This window comes from Ahaetulla prasina, chromosome 2, assembly GCF_028640845.1.
Source record: "Ahaetulla prasina isolate Xishuangbanna chromosome 2, ASM2864084v1, whole genome shotgun sequence".
Taxonomy (NCBI): domain Eukaryota; kingdom Metazoa; phylum Chordata; class Lepidosauria; order Squamata; family Colubridae; genus Ahaetulla; species Ahaetulla prasina.
Genome location: NC_080540.1, coordinates 127,916,261 through 127,929,705, shown reverse-complemented (window position 1 = coordinate 127,929,705; position 13,445 = coordinate 127,916,261). Strand labels below are relative to the sequence as shown.

The following is a 13,445-nucleotide window of genomic DNA, read 5'->3' as shown; positions in this document are numbered from 1 at the left end:
TATTCTCACAGGTCATTCTCCCTTACTCTAAATCATCCTGATTTACTCAAATTCCTGCCTTAAAATTATGAACTGACTCATTTGAAAAATTTTACCTGTACTGAACTTGGATAACAAAAGTTCATTTGTACCTAGCAACAGGCCTTTAAATGGGTTGTGTATCACACATGTCGTGAAGTCAGACTTGCGTACTTTATATGGTGATATCTTGATACCCTTGTTTTGATGCCCCCATGCCTTGATAGAGGTTCCACAGCTAGTGGCAGCTTATTCATGCAGACCATTAGTTTCTGTTGCTGAACACGGCAGCATCTAGGCATTCTTGCGCGTCTACCATTTACATTGCAAAGTACTGCATTTACAACATTATCAAGTACAATACAGGTAGTCCTTGACTTACAACAGTTCCTTTAGTGACTGTTCAAAGTTACAACAGCACACTGAAAAAAGTGATTTATGACCGTTTTTCATGGTTGCAGCATCCCCATGGTCACATGAACAAAATTCAAATGCTTGGTAATTGGTTTGTATTTATGACAGTTGCTGCGTCTCAGGGTCATGTGATCACCTTTTGCGATCTTCTGACAAGCAAAAGGTTGTCCTTTAAGGTTTTGGTCACTACCTTTAAAGCACTCCATGGCTTAGGGCCTGGGTACTTACGGGACCGCCTGCTGTTACCTCATGCCTCCCACCGACCCGTACGCTCTCACAGAGAGGGACTGCTCAGGGTGCCGTCCGCCAAGCAATGTCGGCTGGCGGCCCCCAGGGGAAGATCCTTCTCTGTGGGGGCTCCCACCCTCTGGAACGAACTTCCCCCGGGTTTACGCCAAATACCTGACCTTCGGACATTCCGCCGCGAATTGAAAACACATCTATTTATTCACGCGGGGCTGGCTTAAATTTTATTGGTTTTAAATTTTCTATTATTAATTTTAAGAGGTTTTTTAGTTTTATATATTTTAAAGTTTTTAGGCCAACTATATAATAAGTTTTTTAATCTGTATTTTAATTGTATATTGTACCATTTGTTTTATTTATGACAGTTGCTGCGTCTCAGGGTCATGTGATCACCTTTTGCGATCTTCTGACAAGCAAAAGCCAATGGGAAAGCCAGATTCACTTATCAACCATGTTAGTAACTTAACAACGGCAATGGTTCACTTAACAATGTGGCAAGAAAAGTCATAAAATGGGGCAAAATTCACTTAACAAATGTTTCACTTAGCAACCAAAATTTTGGGCTCACTTGTAATCATAAATCGAGGACTACCTGTAAAACTATAAAAATATGGATACCCTCAGCTCCCTATATGTGAAGAAGGATAACATTAAGATGCTAAATGTATAACATATGAGCAAACTCTTTATCCATAAATTCTGGAGTTTTAGCAACTATATTTTAGCTAACTAGTTAATATTTGTACTGGATTCAGACACATCCTAATAAATGATACCCCTAGCCAGCCTATTAAAAGAAAAACAGACTGTCATTGTTTTGTCCATGTCTATATAACAATCCAATTAAGATCCAATCTGCCTATTTAGAAAAGCACTAATATTGCTGCAGAAGAGACATTGACCTTATGCCACTCAGGTATCTAAAGAGTAATAAATTAATATAGAATATTTCTGATTAGGTAAAGTTCTTTTAATACAAATCATGCCAGCCTAGATTACAAATTAGCCAGGAGACACGCAATGTCATTATACTTGGAACATGTATTATAAATCCTTCTCCAACCCTTTCTTGGCCTTCAGAAGTAGTTACGTGGTCATATTTCTTCCCAAATAAGATGTAGATAACAGAACTTTATATTCCTCCTTTGGGAACAACTATTCTGTCCCCCTCCCCTCCACACATACACACACTGTAGTATCAGACTCGCTTGTTTGCCATACTCCCTAACTTGTCCACCCAATACGTTTTTTTTCTCAGTTTTTTGTTGCCTTTGTTGCTACTTATTTATTCCAAATAAACATGTCTATTTTCAAAGTTGTAGAGGCAATTTTGTAATATTTTAATCTTTGGCATGAAGCAGACAGTTTGGGCAAGGATTTTATGTCTGTTTTCCATTTCCTCTCCTTTTGACAACGTGGTAAATGCTCAGCTATTATTTTATTTTAGAGGAGCCTAATTTTCAGTGTGTAACTATAAAGTTCGGGCATTTTTTTGCATGTGTTTATTAAACATTGGAACAAATTGAACAAATTGTGATTTACCACCTTCTATTTTTGTATGTTTATAATGCTAAGTATAATCCTTTATGAAACAAAAGCTGCACATCTTTCTGAACATAAACTTTCAGATTGTGCAGATAATCTAGGTTCAGAGAGATTGACCATCTCTTCTTCCATCTCTCCTTTCTCAAGAATCAATGAACGCTTAATCCCCCTCCCCCCATTCCTTTCTGTTAACAATTGTTTGACTTGATATAGCAAGAAATACCTCTTTTGTGGAACCAGAAATAGGGAAGTCCACATGAGCAAACATAAGACCTTCCTTTTAAATACAGTTATCTTGGAGTACCTTTGTCCAGATTCCTAGCATGCTCCTTATATGTATTTACTCAAAAATCATCCCCACTGGTTTCAATTGTGATTTCTCCTCAGATGAATGAGAACAGGACTGCAGTGTAATATCTTTCCAGAGGTTATCGACCTTACAATGGTAAAAATAGCATTATCGAATATTTGTATTGAAAAGCCTTCAAGAAAATGACCGCATGAAGTGGAGAATGCAAAACTGATATATAGTTAATCAAGACAACATAACTCTACAATGAAACTATGCCTGAAAGGAAGAATGAAGAACATCATTCAGTAGTTCTGCATGCATAAGATCCTAAATTTAACCCTCTGCATGTTAAGAAAAAGCTGCTAGAGATTGGAAAGCAACTACCAACATTGATTAGATTTGTCTCCTCCTCCAAGAGGACAAATTCCTGAGGTCATGCAAATAGATTTTGAGGAAATTGGGTTGAGATAGGTTGGGTTAGAAGGACTGGTACAAAGCAATACATTTCAAATGTAAGAAAACTCTTCTGAGGACTGAACATTCAGCTTGTGGTCAAAGATTATGGTATGAAATCACTATCTGTTCCAAGACTTTTAACACTTCAAGTATTATTTTTTTAAAACGAGCTTACTTTAGCTCTAGTTAGAAACATTCAGGATGTCAAGTTTCCAAAGGCTAAAGGGCAGCACCACTCTACAGTATTTTGACCAGTACCACCCTTTAGAGAGAGCTAAACAAATAGCTTGCTCAAGAAGACGCTTGGCACGCGCCAGCTCACACCAAGCCCCGCCAGCCCAAACCTTTCAAGCACTTAAGTCAATACACAAAAATGTCTCTCCCTCTAGATGCTGGTCAGGCACAGCCTCCCTCTAAAGGCAGCCAAGAAAAGCCAGGCAGACGAAGGAATTTAAATAGGGCTATTATTCCTACTACTGTGAGGGGGACAGCAGAGAAGGAATACATCCATTTTTCTCCCCTCTCCTGCTTTTGAATATCCAGTGGAGTGGGGCAGTCAGAAGGAGAGACTAACATTTAAAACTATCTCCTGCTATTTCAATCTGAGTTGTTAAAAAAAATATTTAGCAATCAAATTCTAGTGGCAGTAGCAAAGGGAAACACACCCCAGCCTCCTACAAACCAGCAGGTTTTTAAGCCAGCACATTCCATTTTTTTAAAAGCCCTTTGATCAACAGCCTTGAAAAATTCCAAAGAATGTAGGTTGAAAACTTCAGAAAGGAGGAGGTCTGGTTTAGCTATATGTTGCATTCTTTTGCAATTTCTAAAATTGTAACACATCCTTCATAGCCCAGGATTTTTTCCCCCCCAGACTTCTGTTCTTTTTAATATGTTTGATTATTCAATGAAAATGCATTTTGAGTTGTTTGGATGAAAAGGGACAATGCCAACCAGTTAAACCAATGACCTAAATAGGACTGGATTAGCCTAAATCAAAATGTTCTGATCCCGATTCCAGCCGAGCTCATTGCTCATTCATCCCCCACGGGGCCTTCACTCTGATACACACTGTTCCTCTGATTCTTCGTATCATAAGGCGGCATTGATTTTCCCCCTGAAGTGATAAGGATGCTGCACTTCCAGATCCAGATTTTCTTTGAGCTGTTCTGAGTCACATGCCCTCATGGATTAACTGTTGAGGCCAGCCTGTGAATTGTTGAGTTTATCTAAATATAGTTGGTAGGGATGGATAATATTTGCCTTTTTTCTCTCCTTTCCTCCAAAGCAGTCTGCGCCAGTACAGACTGTGATTTCTTGCAAAAAAGTCTTTAATGAACTCCTGAACATTAGATACAAGGCTGTATAAAGATTGTAGGCTAGGTTTGGAATGTCTTTATATCAGCCATTCTAAACTGATCAGCTTCCAGATTTATTGGAATACCACAGAACTGGAGTCCCTAAATAGCAGTCTTTTTCATTCCCACTAAGATCCCTTGGGATCACTGGTATTAGACTAAAGTGGAACCAAGCTTATTCTGGAAGAGCCTGGATCAATTGACTCAGAGAAGATGGGACCCTAAACCAGTCCATGAGGTCCATTTGGGTCTAGCAAAGGGATGGGCAGCTTATCTCATAAGACTGCTCATCAGACCTAGTTCTATGCTGGTGCAGTTCCCATTGCTGCATAAAGTACCATCGACTGCATTAAAACAAACGAATTTATTTGTATTAAAAATAAAAGGAATAATTGAAGGATTTGGGGATTTCCTTTTCCTCCTGGACGTTTCCAGTGCCCAGCTTTAATAAATAAGGCCCAACAAGGCTCCCAGCCTGCAACTGGCTCCAAGTCCCAGACTCAACTCTCCTTATATGGGCACTTTTTGAAGACTGGTTTCGTGCTTTGGCTGAGGGCAGATAACTGCATTGATGCTTATTCTTTGGGGAACAACTGGAGGAAGAAGAGAGTAGAGTAGAACCCTCGGGTCTCACATAACTATTGGTGGGGGGGGGGTATTTCCCTCCTAGGATTATTTTTAGGCTTGTTAATTAGCCTTCTCCAGTCTGGTCCCTTCCAAACAATTTTAAGTATAACCCATCATTAATAGCTAATGGACCTTCTGGCTGGAAAAGGTGGGAGCCATCTGAGACATTTGGAGGCAACCAAACCAAAGAAAGCTGCCCTAGAGTGACTGGTCACTGTCCCCTCAATGGGGGAGTCATCTGGTAGAATCCTGTTCCCACAGGCCAGCTTTAAGGACATGCCTTTTTGGTGCATGGACAAGTCCCTGCAGTTTTCTTGGCTAGATTTCAGAAGTGGTTCACCATTGCCTTCCTCCTGGGCAGAGAGGGAATGACTGACCCAGCTGGCTTTGTGAAAATGATTTGTAGGTGAAAAGAGCAATGAGAGAGTTGATGTGATGTGAGGAAAATGCTATTTCAGACAGGCATGGACAGAAATTAACAGATTAGCTTTACTTTCTAAAACACAATTTTTCTCAAAGAAATCTCAGTCATAATGGTAAGGAACATCTTTTGGGAGGAGTTAGGAAAAGAGAGATGAGTGCACAGCCATGCTTTACTTAATGAACCCAAGTTCCTTAAGCTACCCAACACTGTGAACCTTAAATTAATCATGGGATTGGATGCCTAATGTGCTCAGCTATAATTTAATGAGTTAGTTTGCAGGTGTGTGTAGAATTGAAACTCAGACAAAGATCACAAATCAGTCATTTCCACTTCAGTCTTGTTTGTGAAGACAAACTCAGTAGGTTAAGAGACAAGGTAAAATACTTTTAGTCTGCATCAATAATCACATAACAAGATATATAACAACCTATCAATATTTTCATTAACAGGTGGTAAAGATTGGCCAGGATCAATGTTGATACCATAGAAAGTCGAGGAGGAGGAGGAAAGAAGAAAAAGAACAGCCATTCTTTTAAAAGGAACATATGTTACTTCTGCTTTCTCTGAGGTATTTCTGCAGTCCTTGTAGGAGAGAGGCTCCATCCAAGCATTTTTACCTTAGGGGCTTCTGGTTAATGTTGTGTGTTACAGGCTCTGCTGTGAGTCCACTCACAGGCTGGTCCATGCTCTGCACCTTACTGGTAGCTTCAAGCAGGGCTAAGAAGCCCAGCTGGCTAATGGCTAATGGACAGCTTGACCAATGTTGCTTCGGGGCAACATTTCCATGTCACCAGTGTTTCTCCTGGGAAATTATGCAAAGATAAACAGATCCCCGAGGCAGAAACACAAGGCTGGAGTATAAAAAATAAATCATTCAGGTTATTTTTGAGATGGAGCTATTAAGGGAGAGGAATTTCATTTTCTTGCATAATGATGTCTGGACCCAAACAGCATGTTTTTAATGTAACTGGCTAGACACTCATTCTATGGTTTGCTTTGAAAAGCAAAATTAAGTCTTGATCCGAGCTGAAAGCCATTGCTTATGGATCACGATGTCTGGGCTATGATATTAAACTGGTTTGGGATTGGTTTTTAGTTGGATAGGAAACTTGTAGGGATTTCCAGGATTGTAGGGTAGATGGGATATTTAATAAACACCTTACAGTGGGGTTTTCCAACCTTGGCATCTTTAAGCTGTGTGGACTTCAACTCCCAGAATTCACCAGGCAACATTCCCTGGCTGAGGAATTTTGGATATTGAAGTCCGCACAGTTTAAAGTGGTCAAGGATTAAAATCATTTTCCTAGAGTAAGGCAATGACAAATCACTTCCAAGTTTTGCCAAGAGAGATCCGTAAGCTTCTCCATTAACAAAGCAGATGCTGAATTCTTCTGGAAATAATTTAACTTTATGTCAGGCTTTTTCAAGCATGGCCTTAACATCTTTTCAGTTCTTTCCAACTCTATAATGCTATGATTCTGGATCTCAAGCCATTAACCTCTTAATTCTGGAACAGGCTAATCAGCAGAAGTCTCACAAACACATTTGGCTAACATAGTTTCTTTACTGCAACAAGAATGAAGTCATAGGCATACAAAAGATCTGCCTAATGCAGAAAACAGAAATCAAAGTTTAAATATATCTTTGCGCCAGAATTAAAATTCTAAGGCTTTTTCTTCCAACTTTAGGAGCTGGATATTTATTTATGGATATGTGGTCTTTCTTTTCATGGCCTTAAGACTAGGAGCTCCTGCTGAGTTCTGACATAACAATCCTGTCTGGCTTGTGAATCACTGGTTCCGCTATGCAAGCAAGCAAAGCTTCATTTGCACATGCTCAGGATCTAGGGCAGGGGTCTCCAACCTTGGTCCCTTTAAGGCCTGTGGACTTCAACTCTCAGAGTTGAAGTCCACAAGTTCCTTAATCGAGCTTAAGGTCTAACAGATCTAATTAAGTTTACCTATCTTAATTAGAGGGAGAGAGAAAGAAGAAAGGGAAGAGGAGAAGAGATAAGGTAGGGGAAACAAGAGTAGGAGAGAAGGTTAAATAGGGAGGAAGTAGGGTGGAGGAGGAGAAAGGAAAGGGAAGTAGAGAAGGAGTAGGAAGAAAGGAGGTACAAAGAAAGGAGGAAGGGAAAGGAGTGAAAGGAGAAGAAAGGATTGCTGTGAAAAGGAAATGGAGGAAAGACAACCCCGAATATATTTGAATATATTAGGATAAAAATTGAAATAGTTTAAAAAAAAAGAAAGGGAATGAATATGAATAAAAATGGAGAAATTAGAACTTGACGGCGAAAGAAGATGTGGTTTAATAAAATAAGCAAGAAAATATTAGGAAATGAATAAAAAACTATGAAAAAAGAATATTTTGGCAAAAACTGTAACTAAGTAAAATATATTTGAATATATTGAATTGTATAAGATATGATATGGCCAATACTATGTTCATGAATTGTGTAAGTGTGTGTGTGTGTGGAGGGGACTAAAAAATCAATTAAAACTTGTACCAAAAAAAAAAGTTTACCTATCTCAAGGAGTTAGCCCCATCTATGTTGTAGCGACTAAGACATTAATTGTGGCATAAGAGCTTAGGGGGCGGGTGTCAAACTCGCTGTGTCACGTTGCCATCACGTAATGTTTTGCAACGTTTTCCCCATTCGTGGACCTGGGTTGGGCGTGCCCTGTGTGTGAGGCATCCAGCCCACAAGCCGCTAGTTTGAAACCCCTGGCTTAGATGGTAAAAAATATGCTTAAGATGGTGTACACATCCTATGCCAAGCTTTCACCAGTGGCAGTATAGCAGTTTTTGAAGGTTGCATAGGATAGAACTTCTAGAAATTGCTCTTCCAAAATATCTTGAGGGCAACAGTTAGGAAAAGCTGCTTTAAGCCTACACAGAGATATTTTGAATTGTCTTATGCTTAATACTTGAGGAAGACCTATATCTATATTGCCACTTTAATGACATATAGGGCAACTATAGCAACAGAAGGGGTGGTATTCAAACATCTACCTTGAAACCTCTCAAAGTCTTCAAAATGGCCAGCCTGGTTCCATCCAGAGAGGTATTTATATTTATAATTATCCTAGACCTTAATCTTGACTTCACTCTCTAAGCATGGCTCCTGCCCTTCTGTTAAATTGGCATCATTCATTTACAAGAGAAAAGCTATTAGGATGCTATAATACTTCTCTTTCCCATCCAAAACAAATAAAAAACCCATCCCAGTAAAGATTGAGCATGCTGTTTCTCAGAACAGAAAATTAAAGGTTTGAGAAAAGAAATGGCATATTCTGAAAAGGGCAAGGCTGGCATATTGAACAGAAGAATGTACTGTAACACCTCTCAGGATTTAAGATACCAAAGAAATGTGCTTTTAATGAAAATCCAGGAACATGTAAATTAAGGGGAGGTGGGGAGAGAATGAGAATTCATCTGAACTTGTAGAAAGGAGCCTATTTAAACGATCAATACCACATCTGAGACCAATCTGAGGGATTACACTTTCAGAATACTTGAGTTCCTCAAACATCTATTTAAGTCTCAAGTGCCTAGAACTGTTACTATTGAAGCCATAAACACATTAGCTCCTCTTAAAATGAAATCCCATCCTTTTTTTAGAAATACAAAGAGAACTGAACTGTTCAAGTCACCCAAGGTAGAAACATCATGGGAAGATATCGGTGTTATTCTGCAGTGGGGGGAAAAATCTGGCACTATCTTTTCTGACCAGCAAATTTAAATTTAAACTCTTAATTTAATGCTGGTTTATGCTTATAATGAATTTTAATAAATACATCTTTGAATAAAATTTGTTAGAAAACTTCTACCAAATTCCTGTGCCACCCAACCACATTTAGGGTAGAAATAGCAAACATCTGGAACTGTTTTCTGGAACTGGCCAAGTATAGCTAACTTCCATTCTTAAAATCAGGGTAAATCTAGCCTTCTAGCAAGGCACTCTCTCACTTTAAGTTTAAGGATTGCTAGTTTCTTTTTAAGTGGTTACAATTCAGAGCTGCATGTAGCGGATATTGATAGCCGTTTTTTGAATGCTATTGCCCAATTGCTAAATCAGGGCACATTTCTGGGGAAAAGAGGAATCCCTGGATTGTCACACACTTCCTCAACTATGAGAAAAAAATTCCAACTGCAGGAAGGAGATGGAATTTCTCAAGGCCAAAAGGGGCCATCGGAGGGGAGTTTTTTATTAAAACTATGCCAAAAGGCAGAACGAAGATTGCAAGTCCTCTCCCCCCCCCCACACCCCTTTGCAATTTATACTGAAGAGAGAAAAACGCTAGGCTCCTCCTGGTTCACTGAAATTAGCCCAAGCAAAAAAACGTTACTGGGTATGCATAGTTCTTCCATGAGTGTATATACGCAAAAGCCGTGCTAATGATAAGCCTTACGATAAGGTTTAACAACCCCACTAAGTTGCACGTCTTGATTTGTTCAGAGGGAGGAAGGAAAGAAGGTGGGCGGCAATGAGGACTTCACAATCCAACCACTTTTTAAGAGGACTCCCTGTTCACATTTTCTGGAGCAACAGGTGGCTTTTCCTCACCCGGTTACAGCGGTGTCGGGGGAAGAGGATAGTAACGGATATATTTTAGAGGAATGTTTGGTGTGGTTGGCGTCTAATCGAGACAGAGCAAGCCAGTAGGAGAGGCTGGAATTAAAACCAGCCTCGCTCTCAGCCTCCCTTCCCGCTCTGACGCAAGAGGCACTTGCGACCCAAAGTCCTAAAGGCAATGAATTAAGAAAGGGGGGAGCTATAGAGGACCGTCGAAGGGGGGGGGGATTAGAGCATCTCCGCCAATTACCTCCCCCCCACAGGACTTTTCATCACGGTTGGTTGGCTTGCAGAATTTACTTAAGACAGCTCGAGCGTGCTCGTCCTTTCCATCCTCGCGTGCCTCGACACGGATGGGCGCAGATGCCCACGCTGCGTGGCCTAAGGCAAGCAGCGCCCTTGCTCGCGACACGCCATCCTTACCTTGCTCTCCTCCTCCTCCTCGTCCTCGTCTTCCTCCTCCTCGTCGTCTTCCTCCTCCTCCTCCTCTTGCTCTTCTAAAGCCACCGGAGCAGCAACGACCGCGTCCCTCTCCGCCTGACCGGGCACCTTCCGCTCCACTTGAACGTGACTCCGCTGTTCTGCTTTCACAGCCTCCGGGGCAGCCTTGTCCTCGACCACCTCCTCCTCTTTTCCCTTCTCCCGAAGCCCTTCTTCTTCTTCTTCCTTTTCTTCGTTCGTCCCCTCTTCTCCAGCCCCTATTTCCTCCACGGCGTCTCTTCCAGCTTCTTTGCTTACTACCTCCTCTTCCTCGCCTTTCTCCTTCCGAGGCTCCGCTCCGGCCGCCTCCGGTTCCTTCTCATCCTTCTGGAGTGCTTCGCCGTCCGTCCGGTCTACCGCAGCAGAGCTCGCCTTGGCCTCCCCTTCTTCCTTTGCTGTCGCTGCCGCCGCTGGCTCCGTAGCTTTGTCCTCTTCCGAGGATCTCAGCTTGACAAAGACCGACGCTAGAATAACAGCCAGGACGGTGAAAAGAAGCGGGACTGCAACGTACAAGTCCACCGCTATATCCATGCCTCCGGCGGTTGTGCGACCCGACAGCACTGGCCGCAATTTGACCGGGGGCAGCTGGGATGGCGAGTCGTCGCCCCCTCGTGCTTTTCTCTCTCTTCCTTCTCCTCTTTCTCCCCCCGCCGCCGCCGGGCAACTGAGCAGCTGGACTGAATTCAGCTGCCTGAAAGCGGCGGTCGGTTAAATCCCTTCCCTTCTGAAGCCGAAAGCGGGATAGGGTTTCACAACACCCGCGTCACTCAGCCGAGGCCCGCCCACTTCTGCCTCTGGTGCCACTCCCGGCAAGCCGAGGCCGCCGGGATGGCCATTCCCACATAGGAGTCTCAACACGGGGAAAGGGAAGGAGAGAGACAGTCCGAAGGAAGGAAGGAAGGAAAGGAAAGGAAGGGCTGTTTTGAGAGGAGGAGATACAAAGCCATCTTCATCTAATATTGGATCGTGTAAACTTCCCCGGAAAAAAAATGAGAATTGTGTTACGCTCGGTGCTAGACCATAAACTGTGGTTTATATATTACTCCATAGCAAACCTTTTTTTTTTTTTTTTGGCTCAGGGTAATCCACTCTCTCCGATCGTTCTACTAGAACAGGGGTCTCCAACCTTGGCAACTTTAAGCCTGGTGGATTTCAATTCCCAGAATTTCTCAGCCAGCTTTGCTGGCTGGGGAATTTTGGGAGTTGAAGTCCGATAGGCTTAAAGTTGCCAAGGTTGGAGACCCTGTATTAGAAAGTAAACTCTCATTTCTCTATTTTTCTTCCTTCCTTTATATTTCAAATGTGTAAGCCATCCAATTTATAGCAGCAATCAATACAACACATAAAAGGTAATAACCTAGAAATCAATATGCCAATTAATAAAATTCCCATGATGGACACATTTCTTAAGTGGGGAAAATATTTGGTCTTTAGGATGGCAGGATGGGGTGACCCAAACCTCAGTAAGGGAGCCTTTTCCAGAGGATAGGCTCCATGACAGAGAAGGAATGACATCCAAGTCCCATCAGATGACCTAGTTTTAACAATAGGATTTGTCAATAGTGCAGTTTGAGCAACATATTCATTGCAGGGTATTGAGAGACACCGCTGCTACAATCTGGATCAATTATAGCTTGTGAGTGATTGTCAAGGGCAGCCATATATGGAATACATTTCAGCTGTTGATATGTGAGGTAATTGCAGCTTGAGTGACTGTAAGAAGGATCTAGGACCCTTCTAGAAGGATCATCCAATCTAGGAATGGCTTCAATTGGCACACTTGGAACCTTTCTGCTCATAGTTTGTAGAGATTCTCAAGCCATCCAGGTCATGGTTGTCCCAAAAGTGCTTTTTCAGGAGACAACTGGACTTTCTTGTTTTTTCTTTTAAAGAAAAGGTTATTTCTGCTCATATTTGCCACCTGCTTATGGAGCTGCAGCTGTGAACTCAGAAATTTCCCTATTGTGTGTTGTATCTGTCTGAGGAAGAACAAACTCATCCAGGGATGAAAGTGGGAAGCCTTGGTGTTGGGATAATCAAAAACACATAATCACCAAGTCGTGTCAGAGTTGTCCTTTAACTGTTCCTCTCCAGTCAGGCCCCACCATCTTCAGATACTAAGAGAAGATTTTGAAGACAATAATTGGTTAGCCTGTTTTCAATTGAGTATCATCAGCATGTGGTTATTTGATCCGTGGCCAATGGATGAATTCACCTAATGGCTTCATATAGATGTTTTAACAACAGCATTGAGTCTTTGAAATCTCATACATCAGGAAACTCAAGCTTGACTTCTTTCCTCAGCAATACAAATTGGAACCAGCCATGAAGGGCCGTGGTGTGGCTCAGGCTGTAAGAAGCCTGTTATTAAAACACAGCTGCCTGCAATTACTGCAGGTTCTAGTCCCACCAGGTCCAAGGTTGACTCAGCCTTCCATCCTTTATAAGGTAGGTAAAATGAGGACCCAGATTGTTGGGGGGGGCAATAAGTTGACTTTGTAAATATACAAATAGAATGAGACTATTGCCTTACACACTGTAAGCTGCCCTGAGTCTTCGGAGAAGGGCGGGATATAAATGTAAACAAAAAAAGAAAGAAAGAAAGAAAGGGGAACACTGTGCCTCCTAGTCCCTGCTTTGGTCTAGACGGATACCATGACTGATGATACTGAAGGCTGCTGAGAAGTCAAGGAGAACCAGAAAACTGAACACAAATCTGCCAGAACTCATCTACAAGCAAGATCAGTGCCACTTCTGTGCTGTGTCCTGGCCTGAAATCCAACCCCCCAAAATTCAGATAATTCACTTTCTCTAAGGCCCTTTTGAACCTCAACCAGACAACCTAAAAAGGGATGTTGGGAGACTGGATGAGTATTATCCATCGCTGTTGGGTCCAGTGTTGGTTTAAGAAGGTATGTGCCACTTGCTTCCTGTTAAGGCAGGCACTCAAGGATGCGCTACTCACTGCATCCATGATCTGGCTCAAAAGAGGAAGATACCAAGGTGACTGGA

At 41.8% G+C, this 13,445-nt stretch overlaps 1 protein-coding gene across 1 annotated transcript in view; it reads right to left on the bottom strand.

Annotated features, from left to right (window-relative positions):
* JMJD6 (jumonji domain containing 6, arginine demethylase and lysine hydroxylase) overlaps positions 1-13,445 on the bottom strand; it is a 92,477-nt gene that overhangs the window by 61,831 nt on the left and 17,201 nt on the right. Inside the window, 2 exon segments of the mRNA XM_058170524.1 lie at positions 5,995-6,005; positions 10,665-10,671. Coding sequence (XP_058026507.1) covers positions 5,995-6,005; positions 10,665-10,671 — 18 coding nt within the window.